Source organism: Lutra lutra, chromosome 17, assembly GCF_902655055.1.
Source record: "Lutra lutra chromosome 17, mLutLut1.2, whole genome shotgun sequence".
NCBI classification, from domain to species: Eukaryota; Metazoa; Chordata; class Mammalia; order Carnivora; family Mustelidae; genus Lutra; species Lutra lutra.
Window position 1 is genome coordinate 1,967,681 of NC_062294.1, and position 24,552 is coordinate 1,992,232.

At 55.0% G+C, this 24,552-nt stretch overlaps 2 protein-coding genes across 4 annotated transcripts in view; one reads left to right on the forward strand and one right to left on the reverse strand.

Annotated features, from left to right (window-relative positions):
- Positions 1-24,552, forward strand: part of ZCCHC14 (zinc finger CCHC-type containing 14) — a 55,845-nt gene that overhangs the window by 16,332 nt on the left and 14,961 nt on the right. For both annotated transcript variants that reach the window (XM_047712277.1, XM_047712278.1), the window contains exons 2-3: positions 6,400-6,523; positions 16,820-16,893. In XM_047712277.1, the coding sequence (XP_047568233.1) occupies positions 6,400-6,523; positions 16,820-16,893 (198 nt within the window). The remainder of the gene's footprint in view (positions 1-6,399; positions 6,524-16,819; positions 16,894-24,552) is intronic.
- LOC125089820 (translation initiation factor IF-2-like) lies at positions 13,953-23,971 on the reverse strand. Of its 2 annotated transcripts, none has more exons than XM_047712285.1 (2): positions 21,247-23,971; positions 13,953-14,579 (listed from the first exon to the last, which is right to left on the reverse strand). In XM_047712285.1, the coding sequence occupies exon 1, from the start codon at positions 23,623-23,625 to the stop codon at positions 22,426-22,428; it is 1,200 nt and encodes a 399-aa protein (XP_047568241.1). In that variant the 5' UTR covers positions 23,626-23,971; the 3' UTR covers positions 13,953-14,579; positions 21,247-22,425. The 2 variants fall into 2 exon arrangements, with proteins under 2 accessions (XP_047568241.1, XP_047568240.1); XM_047712284.1 differs by having other exon boundaries at positions 19,254-23,971.

The following is a 24,552-nucleotide window of genomic DNA, read 5'->3' on the forward strand; positions in this document are numbered from 1 at the left end:
CCCCTTGGAGTTGCTGTAGTTGTCGCCCTGTCTGCCCCAACAGCTGGTCCCCTGGCAGGGTCTGCCGCGCCTGCCTGGGCTGCTCAGCCCCTCAGCGTGAGCCATTTGGTTCTAGAAGCTGCTTCTGTTTTCGTGTGTTGTGTTCCCTCCTCATGGGAGTTACTTACACTGAGACTTAGTAGCCTCTAACTTGGGTTTCCAGTTCTGATGGTAACTGTTCCTTGCAGAAGCGGAAAATGGAAGAATACTTTTTAGAAAAGAACCCAAAGATGATAAGTGCTGTTAGTATTGTGGTATATTTTCTTCTGTCTTCAGTGCCTGTGTGCACGCACCAGTGACACCTTCTGCCTCATTCCCAGGATCCGAGTGTGCGCATTCCCGGAAGCCTTTTGTTCTGTAAAATTATCTTCTAAAGGATGCATAATGTTTAATCATATGGACGTAAGTTTATTTATGTGTTTAGATATTAATCTTACTGGGTATTTCCGTCATTTGTAGATATATATATTTTGCTCTTTTAAAGCTAAAGTGAACCTTCTTGTGTACCGACGTATGACGGCATCACTGATTGTGTTCTGAGGACAGATGGTTCCCAGATGGATTAGTAGATCCAGAGCTCCTGGACTGGTGTAATAAACCTAATTTGTGTGAAGAGTTGCCCCGTTTGTCCTTGCTGGTTGGGGCTGAGGTTGCTTCCCCTGTAACAGTAGGAACATCGACTCTTACGAATGTTTTGTCGAACTGTACTTTAAATGATACAGGATCTTTCTAGCTGCTGTGTGCTGGCTCTAGGATCGGTGATCGCTGGTCATGGTGCAGTCTGTGTTGCGGTGGCCCGTCTGTGGAGAGAAGGCAGACCCCAGCTTCCAGTAAAGGGCCCCAGACCGTTGACTGCTGTGTGCTCAGGGAGAGTCAGCCTCGCGGAAGCAGGTCTCTGCCAGGACATCAGAGGTGTGCGTCTCTTCCAGGTGTCCCCACGGAGCCGGTGTCCGCCGGGGTGCTCGTGCTTGTCCCACCGCATGCCAGCCAGACTGGCGGCCATGGGGACAAGAGCAGCCAGCGTTACGTTGAATGTTGACTGTTTGGTGAGCACACTCCTTCCAGTGCCTTTTTTATATGAGGTACATGTCGTTATCCCCACTTTGTGCTGGGGGAAACTGGACCGGAGCCACAAGGATCCTGGCCACCCGTCACAGTCAGCAGGGACTGCCGGAACTGGCGCTGTGGCCTCTGTAGGCGGGCCCTGCTCTCCCTGGGTTTGACCCGCACCAGCCACCCCATGAAGCTTAGTCCCTGCGGGGCTGCCCCCTACTGGTCCGGTGACCTTGGGGAGACTCCTGGTGGGCCCTGTGGCTCCTCCTGTGCAAGTGGTGAGGACTCCGGGGGTCGAGTGGCTTGGCGTGGTTACAAGCAGAGTGTATCCATGACGGGAATGGCGTAAGGTGTGCTTATACTCTGGTCGCTTTCATCATTTTATCCTCTGTGTCTCTTCCTGCGTGTTCACGTCCTGGGCGTTCCGTGTGCACCTGCGCTGTGAGCTGAGCTGCTGTCTTCACTGCCCCTTGCGGCACAGCCTGGCTCACCATGCCATTGGCAGCCCCGTTCGCAGCTCGGTGCACAGCCGTCGTCTGTCTTCCAGCCCTCGGGAGCGCACTTCATCGTTACTGTGTGCGTCGTTGCAGGGGAGACCCTCAGAGATGTCCTGTCGAGTGGGTTTGGGTGTATCTGAGGGTAGACTTTGGAACTGCTGACTTCATGGTGGGGGCACCGGCCATCGTCTTTTGTAGGCGTTCCCCAAGAGATTGTTTGCGGGGGGCTCGCCACGGAGAACCATGCCCTTGGGAATAAGTACCCGGGGCTCTCCCGTTGCCCGCCGCAGCACCTCCAGTCTCTTACCCGGATTACTGAAGGCTCGTTCCCACGGCGGCACGGCTGCAACGCTGGGTCTTTGGATTTTCAGCAGAGTCACTGTTGCTCTGCTCTGCTCTGTTGCTCTGCCAGGTTTTTCTTGAAAAGTCCCCAGCATTACTGAGATGTTGAACGTTTGCACACTTGCTGCCTGTTTGCCCTCTGCCTGCCTTTGTCCCGTCCGATGACTTTGGATGATCTTTAATGAAATCAATTTTTAAAACTGAAACCTTTCTGCTAACGGTTGTGGTCCTGGTCCCTAAGTCGTTAAGTGAGTTTCCAGCACAAAGCCTCAGGCAGCCCTGTGTTGCTTTGGTCTCTCTGGCCGGAGCCCAGCACTGAGGAAGCCTTTGAGGAAAGCACCTCTTTGAGGGAGTGGACGGACAGGCAGGAGCCCCGCCGCTGGCCCCCCTCGCATCTCCAGGCTGACGTGGTTTGCTTTGGTGTCTCTGTCCCTTACCCGTGGAAGCCGCCTCGGAGCTCATCGGATCTAATCTGCGCAGCGCTGGGGTTCCGTTGCGCGTTCTGCCCGGGAGGGGTTGTTGGGCCTTTGCACGTTCTGACCACAGCGAGCTGCTTCACCTTGAAAGTGTAGCAGCGCCAGCAGCGCCTGAGAGGAATGCAGAGTCTCGGGCCCGCCTAACCTTCTCAGTCTAATCCTGCACTTCAGAAACTGCGGAAGCATCGTGCACACAGCCGTGCCCGCAAGAGGGCTGGTGCTCAGAGCTGCGACACTGGCTCCTGGCGTCCCAGGGCTGGCACTCATGCCCGTTCCTGCCTGCTCACCATGCAGCGGCTGGTGGGCCACATCACTCTCCTGGAGCGTGTGCCTCATGCCCAGGAGCGCGCTCTGGGGGCCGAGTGCACTCACGCTCACGGCCCTGTCCGTCCTGTGTTGGCACCGGCCAAGTGCTCTGCCGTCGTGTCATGTGTCACTGAGAACGCACACATTCTGCTTTGGAGCACAGGTGCCGTTTTTGTCTGGTTCATCCTGATTTTGCTAGAACTTGGGGAAATGGTCTGATTGTACAGATACCCATGAGGCGCCTGTGTCGCGCCAGGCTCTGTTCCAGATGCAGAGGCTACAGCAGCAAGTGAAACAGACCAGAAGTCCTGACTTCATCGAGGTTGGACAGGTCCTCACTGAGAAGGTCACACAAGTGTGGACGTGACATCCGTGAGGGGGCCGTGCAGATACATACGGGGTCTGGGGCCGCTGCAGGCAGATCCTGGCTGCCAGGCCCACCCTGGTGGCCATAGTGCATTCAGTGGAGGGAAGAAGGGAGAGATGACAGGTCCCCTGTAGGTCGTGGCAGAAGCTGTCTGGCGGTGGGACGCTGATCAGCCGGTCCTGGGGGCACAGGGAGTGTCCATCTGGTGAGAAAGCCACGTGCTCACAGGACAGAGGGCCTGGAACTGATGGGAGTGGCTGGGTTGGGCTGGGCGTTGGAGAGCTTCTTCTCGTTTGCCCTTTTGGCCATAGCAAGAGACAACATTTGGAACTGATCGAGTCTTTATTCTCGTGTCCATCAGGCTCATGACTGGAGCTCTGCTTGTGAGCGTGAGTCAGAGAGCATCCGAGTTGAACTGCGGAGGTCACATGGGGCAAATTAACTTAACCAAAAATAACCCCAAACATAGCATTTCTGGGAAATGCAGGGGAAGAGCGCTTTCAGTGTAAACAGAGGAGCAAAGTCGGGAGAAAGGCTGGTTGGAAAAAGTGAGCATCTGGAAAACTCGGAAGAGATGCTCTGGTATAGCACAGTGGGGCGAACACATGCTTCTCTCCCGCTGGTTATAGTCTAGAGTTTTCTTTTGCATGTTTGTGTTGTTGGCACGGCCTGGGCTTCCGTAGTGTGGCTCCTAGGCTTTCCCCTTCTCCTGGGAGCCAGGGCGCGTGGACCTCCACCCTTACCTCCCCGTCAGCCCACGAAGGACACGCTTCCTGCCCGCGCCGCTGACACCTGGTCCTCACAGGGGCTGACCAGACCACGGGCCTCCGGTGCTTCGCACCTGGGCTGAGGCGTCCAGTGCACGAGACAGAAGAACACCGCGGCCGCTGATGATTGGGGTGGGGGACCCGTGCTCGTGCCGGGGCTCGGGGGTTCCGCACACATCAGGGTTGAGAACCACCCGTCCCGTGCAGCTGGCTGTGCTCCTAGGCTGCGCTTGCCGTTGGCATCCTGGCTGGGCTCCCGTCTCTCCCCATCCCTGCTTCTGCCCCCACAGAGGCTGGTTTTCTGTTTGTGGCTGTTTGGAACGCTTTCGGCGGGCGTCGGTGCGCGCCTGTGTTTGTGCCGGACGGGCTTGTCACTGGCGGGGCCAGCGCGTCCGTGGTTGGTTGTCCGGAAGCTGTCCTGCGGGCGAGGACTCCGCTGTGCTTCCCAGGGCGGCCCAGGGAGCTGGAGGCTCGTGTGGGCCAGGCCAGACCCACTGGCCTCCGCTGTGCTCACGTTCCTCGCGGCAGTTAGGATGTTAACCTCTTGGGCTGTGTCCCAAAGCAGTAGTGTCTGTTTGAAGCTAGGAACCTTGCTCTTTCTGTAATTACTTGTAACCGTTGCTTCTGTCACCTTATTTCATAGGAAAGAAGCTCATTTCTGCAATACTCAGACCTTCGGATGAAACCTTGCCGAATCTGAGGGAAATAATCCGATTTAGTTAAATGGCAAAAGTAATTTAAAATTTTAACTGTCTCGATAACATCTTGGTAATGTTATCTGAAAAATTGACTTTTTAGAGGAGTCGTGGATGGTTAGGATTTATTTCTTTGGGGAATGTGAGCTTCCAGATTTAACCAGACCGTGCTGGACGGCTCTCCTTGTGTGGCGTAGGACCTGTCGGCCCCGTGCTGTTGCGTGCGGGGAGGCCTTCCTGCCGTGGCTCGGATGTGGTGGGTGGCTGGGAGGAGAGGGGCTCGCCGGGTACCCGCAGGGTGCTGGCTGTCGCTGTGCTGCAGGCTGGCGGCCTGTCCGGCCCCTCCTGCTGGCTCTCTGCCTCTGCCGTTACGGCCCTCCGTGCCTGCACTGGGCTCCCAGGCTCCGACGGGCCGCCCCGTGCCTTCCAGGGAGTGAACCAACTGATGAGAACCAGGGGCCCCCGAGGCGTGCATCCCCCGCGACTCCACATCAGGATGGAGACCAGCAGTCACGCTCCTCTCCCGCAGACCTTGCCCCTCCTCGTGTGTGTAGCACAGCGTTTCCCGCCCTCTCAAACTTACGCCTCTCTTGATAAACTTTAAAATCTTGACTTTCCTTTGAAATTTTTACATACTGAATTGTGACTGTGAGGAAGTCAAAGCATTGGTCACTTTCATTCTTCTCAGTCTTACAAGTACTAGATAAATGTTGGCTGTAAACGTTCCAGCTACTGACCCTCGTTACGAAGGAAAACAGAAGTTCATGTCCCCGCCCAGGCACCCGGGGGTCTCCTCTCCCCTCCGACGTCACTGCGGTCACTGCGGTCCGCCGCTTGCTGTCTCCTCCCACCGTGTGTTCGAGACACGCTGCGCGCGGCAGAGAGCGGGGGTCGGGGCAGCCTGCATGAACTTGGCGGGTGCTGCAGAGCGCCCGGGCACCTGCCGGCCCTCATGTGGCCGGAGCTCTGTGCACAGCTGTTTCGGGGGCTTTCTGCCCTCCACTCTCGCAGAAGCTGCTGCTGTGAGCACCCCCCGCCCCGTACTTGACTCACGTTAGGAACTTTGTGTGACGAATTCCTGGACGTGGGGTTGTAGTGCGTTAGGATGTGTACCCCCGTGTCGGTTGAGTTGTGGTCTCTTCTTGACTGTTCCTTTCAGAGCATTTTGTGACTTATTCAAGATTTATAGGACAGTGTTAGGTCCAGCTGTGTAATTAACTTTGTAGGGAACTCTTTGATCTGAAGAAATAAGAGAGAAGGTTTTGGATCAGGTGGAGGTATGTAACTCACGGACTGTGTGACTCCGTCTGCCCCAGCAGGCGCCCGAAGCAGCGGCATGGCCCACGCGGCATGGCCCCACTCGGACGGGCGCCCGGCCTGGCTGGTTGTAAATCTGAGTGGTGCGCCGGAGACGGGTGATGTTGTCTTCCGCAGGGGCGGTTATTGTTACATTATCTGTCAGGGAATGGTTATTGTTACACTATCATGGAAGTAGCATTTTATATAAAAAGTTTTGGGGCGCCTGGGTGGCTCAGTGGGTTAAAGCCGCTGCCTTCAGCTCGGGTCATGATCTCAGGGTCCTGGGATCGAGCCCCGCGTCGGGCTCTCTGCTCCGCAGGGAGCCTGCTTCCTCCTCTCTCTCTGCCTGCCTCTCTGCCTACTTGTGATCTCTGTCTGTCAAATAAATTTTTTAAAAAAGTCTTTAAAAAAAAAAGTTTTTATGTAAAATTTTTATATGCATGTTTTATATGAAAATTGAAACTATAATAAACATCATTACTCTCAGGAATGAAAATTATTCCACATGGACCAGATGGAAGAAAATAGGATTTTTTTTTTTTTTTTTTGTCCTGCCAGGTAACGCCAAGATCCGAGGCCCCGATGGGCAGCGCGAGCACCAGTCTAGAGAGCGCTCTCCACACATCAGTCCATGCCACGGAGGACTCGCCGCCCAAGAGGACTGTGGGGAAACACGCCAAAGGTGAGTGCGTCTGTGTGATGGCTCTGGGGGAGGAGGTCCACCAGGCTGGGGAACACAGATGTTTGTGATGCTCTTTGGTTAAAGACTTTGAGAGCTTCATCAGCCGCGGTGTGTTTTAGGAAGGTACGTGGTTTCTCTAAGTTGGGCACGTAGTATGTGACCACACCTCTGCTGTGAAAGTCTCAAATACGGGTGTTTACTCGGGGGAAAAACGAAGGTTGTTACACTCTCCTCCCTGCCTCATACCACAGAAGTCCTAGGTTCCAGAGCGGCACTGTCCTGCGGAACTTTCTGCGGAGACCCGGAACGCTCTTTCCAGTACTGAGTCTGTCGCCGTCAGCCCCATGTGCCTTTTGAGCGCTTGGAATGTGCCTCATGCAGCCAGGGACCTGGCATTTTATCCGTATTTCCTTTCCAGTGGCACCACGATAGCTCTGCGTGGGTCAGGGCCCCCATATCGGACAGCACGGCTCTGGGGATGACCGAGGGCACATGTCACACGAGGCTGAGTCTCCTTGGTTCCTGGGCTGGTGGGACAGTCACAGCGTCTCACTTACCATACAGTGTAGGCTGAGTATTGGTGACGCATGGGGCTCATGAGGGCCAGGTGGTCCCGACTGGGCCCTGTGATCAGGAGGCCCGGGGCACGGGAGGCCACTCACCCCCGCCCTCCCTGGCCTCTGTTCTCCGTTTGTCCGTGTCTCGGGCACACTGTGCCTCACGGGTTCCTCATTAATGCTTCGTTTTCAACATAAAGCCTCACTGTGACGAGATCACAGAGCCAGCCGTCCCCGCCTCAGGTCACAGTTAGCCTCAGCACTGCTGCCCTGTGCTCATGTGCAGAAGCGCGCGCTGGAAACTGAAACTGAGTCCTTGTAGGTCAGCTCCTGGCTGGGGCGGCTGTTGAGAAGACGCGATGGGGGCTCGCTTCTCGGGATGGGCAGTTGTCACTCAGGCTTGGGGACTCCTCTCCCCCGACATTGCTCTTGTCCTTTTCCCTTAGACATGTCGCCTTGGGACACAGTGTCCTCTGTCCCTCGACTATCCAGCGTGGGACCTGCACCCTCTTTGTGTCGGGGGGCAGGCTTCCTCTTTCGCACAGTGCTTTTTGCTCGAGACATAATTATCAAGACCCCCTCATTCTGTCTTTCAAATATAAGCGCAAGATGCATGACTGTTCTCTCGGTGCTTTCCCTGTCCGCGAGCTGTGGGGCCCCGAGAGCCCGCGGGTGAGTTGCTGTTGGCTGCAGCCGCGGCAGTCGAAGCCTGGCGGGCCAGGCTCCTGAGTTGTCCTCCGTATTCTCCATGGGGTGGTTGTAAGTAAGAAGTTTCTTCTGCACAGAATTTGGCAAGCAAGTGAGGTTGGTTTTCTTAGTCACGCTTCTCGTGATGCTCTGCCGGGCTGGGCGGTTGCTCTTGGCAAAGCCTAACGTCACTGCGAGTGTTATTACTATAGAGTTTTCTTGCTGTCTTTTCTGTGTTCCACTTGGGGTTTGATTTTTCCCTGCTTCTTTGGAAGTCCTCAGCGAAGAACGAGGTTAGACTTAGGTATAAAAGTTCAGGGGACAGCACTGAGGACAGCCAGAAACTGACTGCTCTCATTGGGTGCCGTTCAAGGTGGCGGTCGCCCTTCCCCTTGCTCTTCATTGTGCAGATTTTCTAGCATGGGGGTAGAGGGACGAGGACAGTAGTTCCCAGCACCTGGCTTCAGTAGCAGGTGTGGGCCTGAACTCCTCAGGACCAGCAGGCAGCACTGCCCCGCTCGCCGACAGCTCAGAGCTTCCCCCACACCCACGCGTCCCGACCCACTTCGCTGACACGTAGGGGAACATCGGTAACGAGCAAGATGAGGTCGAAGTTACTTGCGGTGACGCTGTCCGTGACAGGAGCTGTGGAAGGAGGCCTGTAGCCTGGCTTTTGGGTTGGAGACGTTATGTTTCCGAATCACCCTCGTGGGAGACTGAGTGTCGCAGGAAGCGCGGTAACGCCGCAGACCACTTTCCAGACCTCTGTCATTCTTGGAACTTATGGATTCCTGGGAGCTTTTGTGCGTGTAGGTTATACTTACAGGTGTTTATCATATTAGGAGTTAAAGCTGGGATTTTTTTCCTAAGTAAATGCTTTTTTGGGGTGCCATTTTGGTTTCGTGTTTGTCGTGCAGCAGCGTTGTGACACAGGGTAACGTCCGGTCTTGTCCACCACAGAGAATTAGAGTAGGGTTCTGCCAAGAGGCGTGCAGTGAAACCTGGCTTCTAGACTCGTGCTTGGCCGCCTTGCTGGGGCGGCGCTGGGGACCCAAGGTGTGTTTGCAGTGGAAGAGTTTGGGTAACTTTGTGTATTCGCTCTTTCAACATTTTATTAAGACTTTGAAACCTACGGTAAAGTTCAGAGAATTTTACAGTGAACCCCTGTCATCCAGATCCCATAATTTCATTTTATTTAACCTGCTTCTTCCCTTAGCTGTCTCTCCATTCACGAAGACTTTGCCTTTTTTTTTTTTTTAAGACATTGCATTTTTTGGTCCATTTTAAAGTAAGTTGTCCTGTAGCCTTTTTTGCTGTTTCTTTGCACCGTTACTTTTTTTTTTTCAAGATTTTATTTATTTATTTCACAGAGAGAGAGATCACAAGTAGGCAGAGAGGCAGGCAGAGAGAGAGAGAAGCAGGCTCCCCGCTGAGCAGAGAGCCCGATGCGGAGCTCGATCCCAGGACCCTGAGATCATGACCTGAGCTGAAGGCAGAGGCTTTAACCCACTGAGCCACCCAGGCGCCCCTTTGCACCGTTACTTTTTGAAGACTGGCTGTTTGCAGCCTTCCTCAGCCAACAAGTTTCATCTGAAGCACAGAACAGAGTTGTCTGAGTGACGGTTCCTTGTCCCTTGAAGACAGGGTGACTTGGAGAGGTAGCAGCCAAGCTGACCATCCCGCAACGGCTTCTTTTAGAGAGCAGCTCCGTCTGTGTCTCCATCGAGGAGGCATCCAGGGAATACGTATCTGTAACTTCTCAGGCCTTACCTTGAACTCCCAGCTGACCTCTTGATGGGCACACAAGAACTTGCCCTGTGCTCAGGGCTGTACTGAGGCTTGCTCGCCAGCAAGGTCAAGTCTTTTAGCCTCTTGATGATCTGTTGATGGCTGGAAATCAGCCGTGGCGGGAGTATTTACACCTTGGAAGTGGGTACAGGCCGCAGACGAGGTGCTGTCCCACAGCCAGCCGTGACACATTGTGCAAAGGTCCCCTGCCTGTCCTGTCTGCTGCGGTTGTGTCCCTCCTGTGTGTGCCTGCAGTGCGCCCGCAGCCCGTCTCTGGGAGGAGCAGGTGGTGCTCTGTGACCTGTGAGCCCCGCACCCCGCCTGCAGCGCCCTCCTCTCTCGGGTGGTCCTGAGAGTCACGACAGGTCGGCCTTCGTCTTTGCTAGGCTGACCCTCCCCACCACCACCACTCTGTCCTCTCTTGGTTTCTTTCCGTTTTTAAACCACGGACCATCGTACCTCCGGAAGCACTGGGGTGGCGTGCTCTGTTGGTCCCCTGGTAACGCACATCCCGGTTCTCCTGCCTCTCCGTCTGCTCGTTTCCTGTGAAATCCCCTCTGTCTGCCCCGAAACGCCGGTGCAGTCAGGGCTCCTCGCTGGCGCGCACTCACGCTCTGTGTGGGGTGTCTTCTGTGCCACTGATGACTTTGAGATCGGAGCCATCTGTCAAAGATGGAGCGATCTCTGTCCCTTGCCCGGGACTCCGAATCCCTGTGACTATTTCCATTGAGGTGTCCCGCTGGTGCTTCTGCCCGTGTGTCCAGAAGGGACCCATCACTCCCGTTGTTTCCAGTATATGCGACTGGTGCTGACCTTTAGGCGTTTGGAAGCACACCTGTAGGCCCACCCCAGCTCGCTGCCCCACGCAAGCAGACATGCCCTCATAGCCCTGGCGGGTCTGGCTCTGCGGGCCGTCGCTGCGGCCGCCATCCTGGTTCAGGCCTCCGGCCCCTCTGCCACCTGTGGGTTCTCCTGTCCGGTCCGTCCCCTAGTAGGAACCTGCACTACAGCTGGACCCCAGTGTCCTTACATAGGATGCTTGTCACAGGGCTCTCAGCGGCAGCTACTGCCCCTGAACTGAGCAGCGTGAGTTGCCCCCTCCGTGTGTGTGTGCACCTCGTTGATGTCACACAGGCCCGTGAAGTAGGGACCAGTCTTCCTTTTGTTCAGGGATCCAGTAACTGCCCAAGGTCACTGAGCTGGAAGGTGTCTCGTCTCTAACAGAACCCATCTGACAGCAGAGCCCACGTGCTTACCTTGACCTGCCTGGAGGAGGCCTGCTGTGGGGTTTGTGGTCTGGCCTCATCCTGTCCTCGTGTCCCTGCTCTGGTCTCTTGTCACTCCTCTGAATTGGTGGCTCTAGCCATGAACAAACTTCCTTAGACGCCCCTCACTGTCCTGCCTGGGCCTTGATCATCACGTCCCTCTGCCCAGATGGGCTCTTCCCTTTGAAGTCCAGCTCACATGTCACTGCTGTGAACTTTGTAATTTTTGTCTCACTTTTGGTTAGTGCTGTCCCTAGAACATACTAATGCTGAATAAAATGTTTGCCCTAATATTTAAATAAGTGAAAACTCCTTGGGCCCTTAGGTTCAAGTGCCATATCACTAACCCTTCAAGTAGAAGATGCGTGTGTTCGTTTCCTGTCGTGCTGCTTGACAAGTGCCCTGTATCAGTGTCATGTTTTCCAGACCATGCCATGCACTACCCTGGTTCCTATTTATGTTTTTGGAGAATTCACAAATCAGTCAATGCAATGTAGCTAGATGATTTTTAAAAAGTCAAAGAAAAACAAATTAGGGAAATCTTAAATATAAGGTGATGGGTCCTAGGAAGGTATCGGAGAGGAGGCAGCGCAGGCTGATTGGCAAGTAGCGGAGGCTCTGGTTATGCAGGAGCTGAAGAGCCGCTTCTGAAAATGACCCCCACTAACCCAGACAACCAGACGGAAGGGAGACGCCCGTCGGTATTTGAGGAACATTATTACTCAGCTGAGACTTTTAAGAATATAGTTTTACAATTTTTAGATGAAAACTAGATTTTAGTTAAAAAAAATTTAAGCAGGAAGCATCTTTTTTTTTTTAAGACTGTATTTATTAGGGGCGCCTGGGTGGCTCAGGGGCTAAGGCCTCTGCCTTCCGTTTAGGTCATGATCTCAGGGTCCTGGGATCGAGCCCCACATTGGGCTCTCTGCTCAGCGGGGAGCCTGCTTCCTCCTCTCTCTCTGCCTGCCTCTCTGCCTGCTTGTGATCTGTGTCAGTCAAATAAATAAATAAAGTCTTAAAAAAAAAAAAAAAAGACTGTATTTATTAGCACACAGCAGGGGGAGCAGCAGGTGTAGGGAGCGGGTGAGGCAGGCTCCTGATGAGTGAGGATCCCAGTGGAGGACTCAGTCCCAGGACTCTGGGATCGTGACCTGTGCTGAAGGCAGACTTTTTTTTTTTTTTTAAGATTTTATTTATTTATTTGTCAGAGAGAGAGAGGGAGAGCGAGCGAGCACAGGCAGACAGAATGACAGGCAGAGGCAGAGGGAGAAGCAGGCTCCCTGATGAGCAAGGAGCCCGATGTGGGACTCGATCCCAGGACGCTGGGATCATGACCTGAGCCGAAGGCAGACTTTTAACCAACTGAGCCACCCTGGCGCCCCTAAGCAGGAAGCATCTTAAATGTTATTCTGGTTCCGTTTCTTTACTTTAAGTAAGAAGACGTTGAGTCCTTCTGTGTAGGACTCGGGAGAAGGTGGGGTTTGTGTGGGGGCTGGTCTTGCATCTTCTCCTGCAGTCCTGGCTGTGATGGCTTGTAGCGTCGTTTGGGTAAGTTTTGAAGGGGTTTCCTATGTGGGGCACATCGAAATTAAACTGTTTGACAGAAGATTTACTTGATCAAAACCAAGTAAAGGATCTATGGCAGGAAAGTGCCAGCGACTCCGTTTTTTCCAGAAGAGTTTAGGGTAGAAAGGGAAGGTGTTTCAGAGGAGTGACTTGTTCTTGGAACACATTGAGGCTGTTATCTGTACGTGTCTGAGATAAACATCCCGGTGACGTCACAGCTCTCGGAAATCACTTGAAGATGCTTGGCGTGAGAGTGACCCTCAGAGCGTGGCAGGTTGGACTGGGAGCTCCCAGGACGCAGTCACGAGAGTGTTTCTGGTCCTGGTTTCGTCGCTGCTGGCTGAGAGGCCTTTGGGTCTGGCTCAGCCCTAAACCATCTGTGACTTTTTGCCAGTCCCTCCCCCATTCGGATGCCCAGTCCTGTTTCCAGTGGTTTTGACCCCCGGCTCGGACTGCTCGAGCAATGCCCGTGTACTTCCCTGCCACGCAGATTCCCTCCTGCCTTTTCCAATTATGTTCCCGTGCTGGTTTTTGAAATTAGGTATTGATCCAATTATAAAAGAGGTAGTTGAGTGGAATTGGATGTTTTATTGAAGGCCGCATGGTCCGACACGCAGGACCGGGGGCGGAGTGCTCATGTGTGTCTTGAATGAGAAAAGAATGAAAGTTGAAACAAACAGTCTTAAAAGGAGAAGGCCCATCCCGCTTTGCTTTCTCAGTTCAGCGAGAGCGAGCAGGCTGGCTGGACTCGGGCGCCCTTGCCTGGGCCCCATCAGTCCTTGAAAGACCTGCCTGCGTGCAGTCCAGACCCTCGCCTGTTTGCCCCACACAGGAGCCCCTCCTGCCCGCTCCGCCTTCCCAGTGTGCCTCTGGCTGTGGTCCTTCTCTCGGGGAGTCTTCGCGGGCCGTGCGAATCCCATCCCTTCCCCAATGGATCGATTTCTGGCCCCCCACACCTAGCCGTGACTGCGTGCACTCTTCAGAAAATCATGAGACTTCTCTGTGCCAGGTAGATGACCGTGTGCTGGACCGACCGGCGCAGTGTGAGGCAGGGGTCCTTGTGTCCGTCCAGAGAGAAGTGGGTCGTAGACAGGTGTTTGTGTGCATATGGGAACAAGTGCCCTTTAAAATCACAAAACTGGGGCGCCTGGGTGGCTCAGTGGGTTAAGCCGCTGCCTTCGGCTCGGGTCATGATCTCAGGGTCCTGGGATCGAGTCCCGCTTCGGGCTCTCTGCTCAGCAAGGAGCCTGCTTCCCTCTCTCTTCTGCCTGCCTCTCTGTCTGCTCGTGATCTCTCTGTCAAATAAATAAAATATTAAAAAAAAAAAAATCACAAAACTGCATGATGGGAATTTGGGATGAACTACTCGTACTTCCACCACCAAGCACCGTGATTCTTGTCAGCGTTGGTAACTTATTTTTCAACTTTCTTTTATATATATATATATATTTTTTAAGATTTTATTTATTTATTTAACAGAGATCACAAGCAGGCAGAGAGGCAGGCAGAGAGAGAGAGAGAGGAGGAAGCAGGCTCCCTGCTGAGCAGAGAGCCCGATGTGGGGCTCGATCCCAGGACCCTGGGACCATGACCTGAGCTGAAGGCAGAGGCTTTAACCCACTGAGCCACCCAGGCGCCCCCATGTTTTTGTTCTTGAAATCATGGTCTGTAACGTGAGCTCCAGAATCGAGAAGCGGCTTCACCATCTTTGAAGCCTGATGAAAGGCCCCAGAGCCCCGCCCCACATTAGCCACTGTTGCCCCTGCATGCACTGCGGGGCCCACGTAACCACATGTGCCTCCACGGGGACAAGTCCCCGGCAGGCAGAAGAGCAGAGCCCCCCTCGGTGCCTGGCACCCGAACCATACACACTGCCCACGGGTGGGGTGGTGGCGCCGGCCCATGGTGTGGCTTGCTCCGGCCGCCGTCCCGTCCAGGCCTCCCAGACTGGAGCCGTGGAGTTCCAGACGCCTGGGTTCCTTGCAGACGGCTGAATATCGTTCATCTGCTTTCCATGCTCTCCTGTCCAAAGATGAGTCACTTCCGCCTTCAGCCCAGTTGGGGTTTTCTCTCTTGACTTTTTTTTCATAAATCCTGATATTATCCAGTCCTGGGACATTTAGGTTCATGTCGCTGTCTCGTGGCAGGGAAAATGCTGATGACATTTTTCTGTGTTCATTGACTTCATATATTCTGTTGTTTAAAAAAAGGGGAAGATCTGGGTTAGAGTGATGTCACTGTGGGTCAGTTTTAAAAAAAATACGGATTGGGAAAACATAAAAGCTATTTATTTGCTGACAGTCTGATGGAGGAAGCCAGACAGGAACAGCGAGTGGTTTCACTGAGTGAAAACAGGGAGGTGTGCAACCTCGAAATGTGTGTTCTTTGTTTTTCCAGAAAGGAAACAAACACCTTTTTTTTTTTTTTCCTTAAGAGTAATTCCTTCCTGTAAGGTGCTATTTTAAGCTTAAAATACTTAAAACCGAGTGGGTTCTTGTATCTCCCAAGATGCATATTGACCCCGATGCGACTTTACAGAATTATGGAGGCCTAGGAGAGAAGAGTTTAGCAGGGAAAGGGTCTTCTCCAAAACAGCCAGTAACCTCTGTGCATGCAAGGACCCATCTGTCACGTTTGCCGCTCTGTTCCCAGTCCCTGGGATTTGACCTTGTGCACAGTTGGGATCTGATAGGACATGTCGGTAAGCAAACAACTGTTGGTTTTAGACAAAGATTGCACATTTTTCTGCACAGGTCCAGATAGTGAATATTTTTGGCTTTGGGAGGCATGGGGTTTCGGGCACAGCGGCCGGGCTCTGCTGTTGCGAGTGGACGGCAGCCACTGACAATACGTAAACAAATGGCGTGGCTGTGCGCCAGCAGAGCCGTGTACACAAACAGGCTCAGGGCAGCCTCCCGTCTGCCAGCACCGCTTCGCCCGCGCTGTCCAGAAGTCTGCGGTGATGGAATGTTCCATGTCTGCTGCGCAGCACAGCGGCCACTGGCCACATCTGGCTGTGGAGCACTTAGGCTGAGAGAAGCACAACCCGAGAATTAGATTTTTAATTCTGTTCGGTTGTAATGAATACACACGTAAAGAGTCACGTGTGGTTAGCCACTGCCGTGTTGAGCAAGGCAGGGTTAGAACCTTCCCCGAAGCGCGTTGCCCAGAGCAGTCTGTCGTTCTGGGAATTGTGTACACAGTAGGGAATAAAGAGTTCTGTGGCCCAAAAAACTGGGGACTTGTGAATAAGAACAGACTTGTGTCTTCAGGACTGCAGGAACCCCTAGGATTCCGTTGTGCCCAGTCTCCCAGGAAGTCTTGGGATTCTGCCGCTGAGCCGCCTCACCGTGAGGCTTTCCAGGCATGTCCTAACACCTGAGAGCGCCGGCGTTCTCGGGGAAGACCTTGGGAGACGCCGGGGTGGCAGGCCGGGACGCCGCCCATCTGCAGGACGTGGAGCTTCATGGTTTCGGGGGTCCTGCTGGGTGCTTGGACAGTTAGATTTGGAAGGTCCGTGGGACTCTCCGTAGTCTGTGGCCCAGGGTTGTATGGGACCGGGAGCACTGACGTGGAGCAGGACATGTGTCACACACACGTTCTGAAGCGCCTGGTCTGTGGTGGGCTTTCCTCCATGGCCACACGGGGTGACTGGACTGCCCATGTTCACAGACAGTGTAGACACGTCAGGAATCCGTTCCCTTGGCACGTGAGAGACGTTGTCATTACGTGCACACCTCAGTGTGGCTGGGCAGTTTGGAGCCTGCACCACCTTTGTAAGTGGCTGTTCTCTGTTCAGCGGGTGTTTGTGCTCCGGCGTTTGCAGTGTCACAGATCTAAGTGCCGGAGAACTTAATCGCACCCCCTGAGAAGTTCTGAGGGGCTGCAGGAGGCAGCCGGGTCCACGCCGGTGGTGGTTCGCGTCCGCTGGCACCGGTGCCCCATGCCGCCGCTGCCTCCCGGGCTGCCTGCACGGTCATGGGACGGTGATGCCGTCACTGGGGACAGGAAGCTCCCCCGAGACGCTGTGCGGGCGCCAGTGTCCGGCACCGTCACTGCCCACAGCCCGGAGCGTGAGTTTTGGCAAAGTCGGAGCAGATTCCCCTGGTCTGCCCTCATTGCCAGGGTCTGTGCCCCAGCGCTCCTGTCCCCTCCTGCTCTCTTTCCAAGGACCCTGCTCTTCCTTTTCTGTGATTTGTTTTGATGCTCAGCCTGTTGTCCCTGCCACCCCCGTTCCTGCGGGTGACGACTGTCTGCTTCCCTCTCCAGCCGCCACCCCCGCCCAGTGAGCACTCGGCGGAGGAGAGCCAGTGGCACCGGCGTCTGAAGCCTCGTTTTGAAAATTGCTAAAATGTCAGATGCTAACTAATGTGTACTTCAAGGTTTGATTTCATTTTTATAATCTTTGTTGTTGTTGTTTTCTGCTTTTACAGTGAGTGTCGAAAAGATAGACCTGAAGGGATTATCACACAAAAAAAATGACAGAAATGTTGAATGTTCCTTTGAGGTAAGATGCCAACTTTTTTTCCCCCTTTTCTCCTCTAAGGGGCAGGAAGGAAACATGTGCTCTGAGTAGATGCTGTAGATACTTAGATTGATCTAAGTGGAAGGCGGGCTGTCTTGCCAAGCACCGTGCCGGTGCCAGGGACGCAGAAAGCCGGGCCTGGGTCCCGAGCGAGCTGCCTCCTGCCTGTGTGCTGAGGGTTGTCTGGACTAGCGTGCTCAGCTGCTGCTGGCTGCTCACCAGAGTTGGCTGACGCAGAGACACTGTGTGACAATTGAGACACACTGCGATTTCGGATTGGAGACCCCAGGAACCGTGGCTCGTCGGCCTCACAGGGTGCCAGGAGCTGGGCTCCATGGGGTCCTTGGGGGCCGGGCTCCCCACCGTTGAGTGCTTTGATGCCCCTGGGGTGTGCGCCCTCAGCCCCACGGTCCAGGGTAGCAGCCAGGGCGCTAGTCTTCACGTTTGAATTCCAGGTAGCAAGACACAGGATGAAGAGGAGGGAAAACTACTTTTCTCTTTCTTTTAAGAGAGAGAAAAGCGAACACTAGACATGTCCACTTATGTTTTATTGACCAAAACTTAGTTTCTTGATCCTACTTCGCTGCGGAGGAAGCTGGGAAATGTATCCTGGCTGACCACCCCCCGGGGTTCTGTTCCACGGCCGTCCGCGGTGTGAGGCTGTCCTTTGTCTGTGCGCCTGCCCGAACCCTGAGTGGTAGGGAGCACTGCCTCCTGCGTTCCCAGGGAGGGTTCTCAGGAATCCGCTTCTGGTTTGTATCTAGTGTCCGTGGTCCGGTCCTGTGTGTGGTTCACTGTCTTTCCAAACGTATGGCTGCATCAAAATACTTCAAGTAGTTTTGCCACCAAAGGGATAACCTCTTCATTTGATTCCCGAGGGGGGACCGCATTGTGAGAAGCCCTTGTTCACCGTGCATGTGTCTTCAGAATGTGTGGGAAAGCTTGCAGGCTGTCGAAACTTGGGACCAGCACCCAGGTCTCAGCACCTGGAGAACCTTGGAATCCTGACATCTTCAAGGCCTCACAGGGGTGGGAGCCTAGTGGGTTATCTCCTAGTGGGAGCCTAGTGGGTATACCCTAGTGGGTATATTGGTCCCCTCCACCATGTTCTCTGTCTCATGGCCGGGCCTCCCCTCGCGGTCACCACCTCCACAGGCCCGAGCCATTCGGGGGGCTGGGCCCCACTCAGCCCGTCTGGTTGTGCCGGCTTTGACCCGGCCCCGTCGTGGGCCCACAGTCTGGGCTTGTACAATGTGAGATGTGGTGACGGTGGCCAATGTGACTGCCTGTAGCTTCTCTTTGAAGATGGGAGCTTTGGCAGGATAGACGCTTGGTCTCTTGTGGCCTCTCGTGCCTCTTAGGAGATGGAGTTATGGTCAGGAATGGGGAGACAGCAGGCTGGTGAGAACGGGGACCTAGTGCCCTGAGTCCTTGGCAAAAGGAGCCTGGAGCCCTGAGCTTGCAGCGCCAGACTCAGGAGTGTGGCCTGGTGTGGACGCCGTCACCCGGGGGAGGTGTGAGGTTGAAGACCCTTCTGCCCTGGCAGGTGAGCCAGCGTGTTCGGAGACTTAAAGCCAAAGCTTCGGTTACTTGCGGATCTTACTTTTCTTGAAGCAATAACTGACAAAAGTATTCTTGTATTTAGGGAAGTGAGAATTCTTCTCTCCTCTAGAAGTCCAAACTTTTTTTCTTTTGGGGGTACTTTTAAAAAAGATTTTATTTATTTGAGAGAGCAAATGAGTGGGAGGAGGGGCAGAGGGAGAGAGAGATGGAATCTCAAGCAGACCGCACGCTCCACGTGGAGCCAGGCCTGGGGCTCAGCCGCTGAGATGGTGACCTGAGCTGAAATCAAGAGTCGGACGCTCAACCGACTGAGCCACCCAGGTGCCCTTTGGAGTACTAACCCGATGTGCCCTCGGGGATTCCCAGCCCCAGCCGTGTTTGTTGAATGGTAGTAACTCCAGGCACAAAGGACAGATAGGATCAACGTTAAAAAAATTTTTACTTTGTTATTACAGTAGTAACACTGTTCATTTACGCAGCTGAAACTGTGTGCTTGTATTGTGTGGGGCTTGTGGGGAGCTGCTTGTGGCTGTCGCTCACGGGTCAGGCTGGGGACTCCTGTCATGCGAGGAAGGGAGACTCCTCGAGGCTGTGCGCCTTCGGGAGTGTAAGTGCGGGCGTCCCGCCAAGTGCTGCCAGCGCCACGCTCCGGAGAGAGCACAGCGGTGAACCCACCTGTCTCCCCCGCCTGCTGTCCTCTGAAATGACTCCCCTCAAAAATAAGGCCCAGTAGGATTTTTCTGTCTTAGAAATCAACAAGCTAGCCCTAAAATACGTACGGAAGGAACAAGAGAGCAGTCGAAACAGTTTTGAGAAGAAGGATTAAGTTGGAAGCTGCCCATTGTCTGTCTTGGAGACTCGCCGTCAGACTCCGGGGACGCTGGTGTGTCGGGTCACCGTGAACATGGGGCACCTGTAAGCGGGTCGGAGATAGTCCAGAGTTAGACCCGCAGGTCAGTGGCCGACTGACGTGCATGCGGTCCAGGGAAGAAAGGACGGTCTTTTCAACAAATGGCTCCGGAACCCTTGACCAGACCTCTCACCTCGCGTAGAAAACTAAGTCAAAACTGTGCGAAATGTACAACCTAAGACGACGAAAGTTCTGGAAGAAAGCACGCAAGACTGTGGCTAGGCAGAGATCTCTTTGCTACAGTAGCGAGAGCATGACCCACGAAAGGCAGCATGAACATGTGAGCTTTGATCAAGTGTCAGACTTGCTCGTCTAAAGGCACAGGAGATGGCCGAGCAGGGTGCAGCCTGGGAGGTATTTGCACGTTACGTGCTTGACAGTTTTCATCCCAAGCGAAGAACTCTCACCACTTGGTAATGAGAGAGCAACCAGGTAAAAAATGAGCCGAAGATTTGAACGACACCTTAGCAGAGAGTGTTCAGAGGGTGCCGTCCCACCCGAGCAGATGTTGGGCCCCACTCGTCAGTAGGAGGATGACCATGAGACGCACAGGGGGACGCTGCTGCGTGCCTGCGGGATGGCTGAGCTGGGGACCCCAGGCCGGTGGGCTGCTGGCAGGGGCGCGCCTGGTCAAGCTGGGCCCCTCTCCAGCGGCCAGCGCCTGTGCTCTGGCCTGCGGCCTCTTTGCAAAGCTGTCTGGGAGTTTTACAAAAAGCTAAACGTTTCCCTAAAGTATGTCCCATTAGTTCCACCAGCAGGTACTGACGCACAGGAGAGGAACGCACTGGGTCACACAGAGACTTGTGTGTGAACGTTCACACCACTTGAATGTGGACCACCCTGAGCGGCCATCCTCAGGAGAACGGATCAGCGCGTCGGTTCCAGAAATACCGCGGAAGGACGGCCCGGAGCGGAGAGCTCTGAGCTAGTGTTACACGAGCAGTATGGAGAAAACTCAGATGATTACATAATCTGTGTGAAAAAAACAGACCTTTTGCCAAAAAAGATGTATGGTGTGGGCCCATTTACAGAAAACTAGGAAATGCAGACTGTGTCCAGCGACAGAAGGCACACAGTGGCTTCCTGGGGGTGTGGGACACGCTTGTGGCATTGATGGGAGTGGTGGTTTCCTGGACGCAGACACAGGCCTAGACTTAGCACTTTATGCCCTTTAGGTGGGTGTGGTTTATGGTCTGTTATCAATCAGTAAAATTTAAAAAAAAAAAAGTTACCTGAGGATTAAGCCTTTCCTTTTGTCCACAGAACCCTAACAAAGGAACATTACATAAATTGTCCTTTAAGGAAGGTGTCTTTTCTATGTGGAAATAAACAGCTCCCCTTCTGGGACCAGAGCCATCAAACGCCATCCTGGGCTGTGGTGGGACCGCCGTGCTGGCTGCAGAGGGAGACGCAGAGAAACCTTGCCTGCCGGCCTCCCTGGCTCTGGGGGGCCTGGTGGCCTCTGCCCACCTTCCTCAGTCCCGTTTATCTCTAGTTCCACTCTTTATGGATCAGTGTTTCTAGGATACAAACGAGAGGCTTCTCTTGTAGCGGAAGGGAGATGCTTCTAGTATGCCGGCAGGTACCGCACACGGGCGTCCATGCTTCCGGCTCGCTTCCGCGGGGTTAGTGGATTTTCACTGGCGTCGGAGCTGCTCCTTCCTGGCTCCTGAGGGGTCAGATCTCAGCATGCAGGAAGCCAGTGCTGCAAACGCAAAGTCCGCGTGTACGGACATGCGTGGGAAATATCCACGTTTTACCTGTTTTCCCATATTCACTGTTGAAAAACTGGAAACCGTTAAAAAAAAAAACTTTAATAAAAAGATTTCTCGTTCAAAGTGAAGGACAGAGAGGGAACATACCAGAAGATGAGTGCAAACCCTTAAGCGCCTCCTAGACTGCGGAACGTCAGCAGCGTAGAAAGAGCCGTGGAGCGCAGCCGATGACAAGTGTTCTCTCCTAAGAACCCAGGCGTCCACGTTTCCTTTAGTGCTCTGTCTTTTCCTTCAAAGTTTTACTTTTTCTTTTCAAGATAATCTACGTGCTCTGAATGTCCTATTGCCGTTAGCAGAGAGGAGTCCTTTTCATCAGCTGTTCTCGCAGAGTTCAGAGCCCGGTAATTGTGCGAACGTGGCCTCGAGCAGCCGGGAAGTGTTGGGACGCGCACTTCGGTGGCTCTGTGGTGTCCGTGTGCTGTGGGAGAGTTGCTGATCCCGGATCCGCACGGTGCGCGCTCAGGCTTTCCCTCCGGTCGTCTTTGTGTTTGCCGGTTTGTTTCTTGCTTGGGAACAAGTACTTAGAGAGGACTTTGCTCCAAAAGTCCTGTGATGATCTGCGAATCCCCCACCTTGTGCTCAGACAGGCCCGGAGCCCTGTTGGTTCCGCCTCAGAGCTGTGCTTCTGCTGCCGCGCGCCCCGATGGTCCCTGGTGAGCCCCAGATCCGCCCCTCATCCCCACTATGTACCCCGCTGGAGGCGCCGTCCCCTGTTCTCACGTCTTCTGTCATCCTCGGTCCGGTAGCTGCTCGGAAAGGGCACTGGGGAGGTTCTGCCTCTGAGGCCTTCCCTGTCTGCACGTGCCTTCCACCTCGCCCTCCCCGAGTGTGACCGAGAGCACCGGCGGAGCTGGCGCCGCTCTTCCTCGGGGCCGGGAGCTCTGCTGGCTTCCCACCTACTGATCCTGAGCTCGGGCACTCGTGCCGGTTTCCTCGGTCCTGCGTGCGTACGTGCCGCTCACCCGTGCTTGGCTGCGGTCTGTCTCCGTCACTGTGCTGGGACTCGGTGGGCCCTTTTAACCTGAAAGCTCACATCTGTAATCGAGGGTCCCGATCCGAATCCTCCTCTTTGATTTCCTCTGCTCTGTGTCTCTCTTGTCCTTGCTTTGGGGCTCCTGCTCTCTGCATACTGGACCTCACGCCTGGTCCTTTGTTTGATTTCTTTCTCTGTTTTCTTTCCCTTTGATGTTTTGATCTACTTGATGGAGGACTGTGTCATCTCCCCCTTCGTCAGTGGGATTTTTCACTCCTGTCCTGGTTTTGACTTCAAAGAATACTTGTCCTCTGATAATTCTTCCCCGTAGCATCCTGTCCTTGGGGATGGTTTTCTTCTCTTAGACCCCTGAGAATATGAACGATGGCTTTTAGTTTTCTAAAACTGTTGTCTTCTCCACACAGGGTCTGTGTTTCTGACTGGCTGCCTTGAGCTCTCCGCGGCTGGTGCTGGGTGACCAGGCGCTGGGCTCCCGGCTCATGGCCGAGGTGCGGCGGGAGCTGTGGGCCGGGCCTCCGGCTGGGCTTCTCCCCGTGCGGCAAGAGCTTTCTGCCCCGCACGCCCGAATCGAGTGCTATGGGTGACAACGGGGACGTGGGGGATGGAGCTGACCAGTGAGTCAGAGGACTGAGATGTAGCGTGCTGTAGTCCTGGGTGTCTGTTTGGGGCACGTTTTGATGTTTGCGTATATTTAGGGCACTCACAGTCTGGCTTAGTGAGGCTGCGTGTGTAGCTTTTGGAACGGGTATAAGGGACAGGAGACCGCAGTGCTGTCGTGCGTCTGGCCAGTGTTTCCTTGGTGGCATATAATGGAATGGGGTAGGGTAGCCTCCATTTGGTGCCGCCTTGGATATGACGGGCCATGTGGGTGGCATGTGGCATGCCGGGAGGCTGCTCTGCGTTCCGTGCCCCTCCTGGGGCCTGTCCCCCGCTCTGGGGCGGGGGCCTGGCCTGGCAGGTGAGGCCGAGGGTGAGTGTGAAGGAGCCTGCGTCCGCTGCGGAGCCCGGCCGTGCCGCGGGTGGCCCGGAAGTGAGCCCGTGCTGTCTGCCCTAGACTGGAGTTCCCGCGCCTCTGGGGAGGACAAGTAAAGTGTCAGGAGCTGACGGCCCGTGGCAGCGGTGCCTGCGGGAGTGCCTACGGGGAGGCGGCGTGTCTGTGTCCGCGTGACCCGACGTGTCTGCGCTGCACGTGTTGCTGGGGCGTTGGATGTCGTGTGTTGGGCTTCACGCCGCATTCGTGCCCCGAGAATGTGGACAGTGAGAGAATCGGGTTTGCTCTTGGTGTGAGAGTCACCAGGAAAGGGGTGTCCTGCAGCACATTCTGCACTGTGACCAACCAGGACGTCGCCTGTGCTTTGGGGCCGACGTGGGAGAGCCACGGAGTTTCCGCCTCTGCCCTCAGATGGTGCCGGTGGGTCGCTGGGTGGCAGCTCGCCCCACACAGGCGGGTCTGCAACTCGGTGCGGGTCCATCTGGGCGGCGAGGAGCGCGGGCGCCTGCCTTGTCAGGGGGTCCTGGGCGCCCCTTTCTCCCTGGTCTGTGAGTCCCCGGAGCCCGAGGAGACGGCCCCCTTCGCGGTTGTTCCGTGGTGCGCCCGCTGTGGGGACCCGTGTGGGCTTCGACGAGCGGTCCGGTGGCAGCGGCAGTGGGCTGCTGGTCAGAAGGCGCAGGCGGGAGCAGGGGGTCTTCCAGACCAGCACGCCGCGTCAGCTGCATCGCTGAGAATACAGCGTTTTCTTTGGGTCGTTTGACTTCCTGACTTGAAACCCTCCTGCGCCTTCCGGATCTGAGGGCCAAGTTCCTGCTTCATGGCCTCACCCTTCTTATGGCCCTCCCCCCTCGCCCCTGCTCACCCCCTGCTGGATTCCCTGTTCCCAGCCCAGCTCCCACCCTGCACCCGCGTCTCTGTGCCTCTCTCCCTCCTCCCCCACAGTCCTCAGCGTCCTGGGGTGGTCAGGAAACACTGGAGAAGCACTGGGAAGCCGGAGGGAGGAGACCTTCCCCCAGGATGCCTGCAGTCCACCTGGGGGACTGGCTGGGACACGGTGATGACACGAGGCTGCCCGCCCGCCCCATGCAGTGTGGACACGCGGCCGTGTGCGGCTCGGGTCTTGGGCACCTAGAGCTGTTTGCTGAGCCCTTCCCACTGCTCCCTCCGGAAGCTGTGCGCCCCGGCCCCCGCCCCCGGTACCCCCGCTGCTCCCCGAGCGCTGACGATCCCCCGGCCCCCTGTTCTGTTGGGTTCCCGAGGGCGGGGGCCTTGTCTCGTTTGCAGCTGCGAGGAGGTGCCCTTGAGGACAGTGTGCCTGGCACACACAAGCCGTCGTGATTGTCCGTGACTGCGTACACCTCGGGGGGGGGCGGTCTCCGACTCGGGGCTGTTTGCATGATTGCACAGA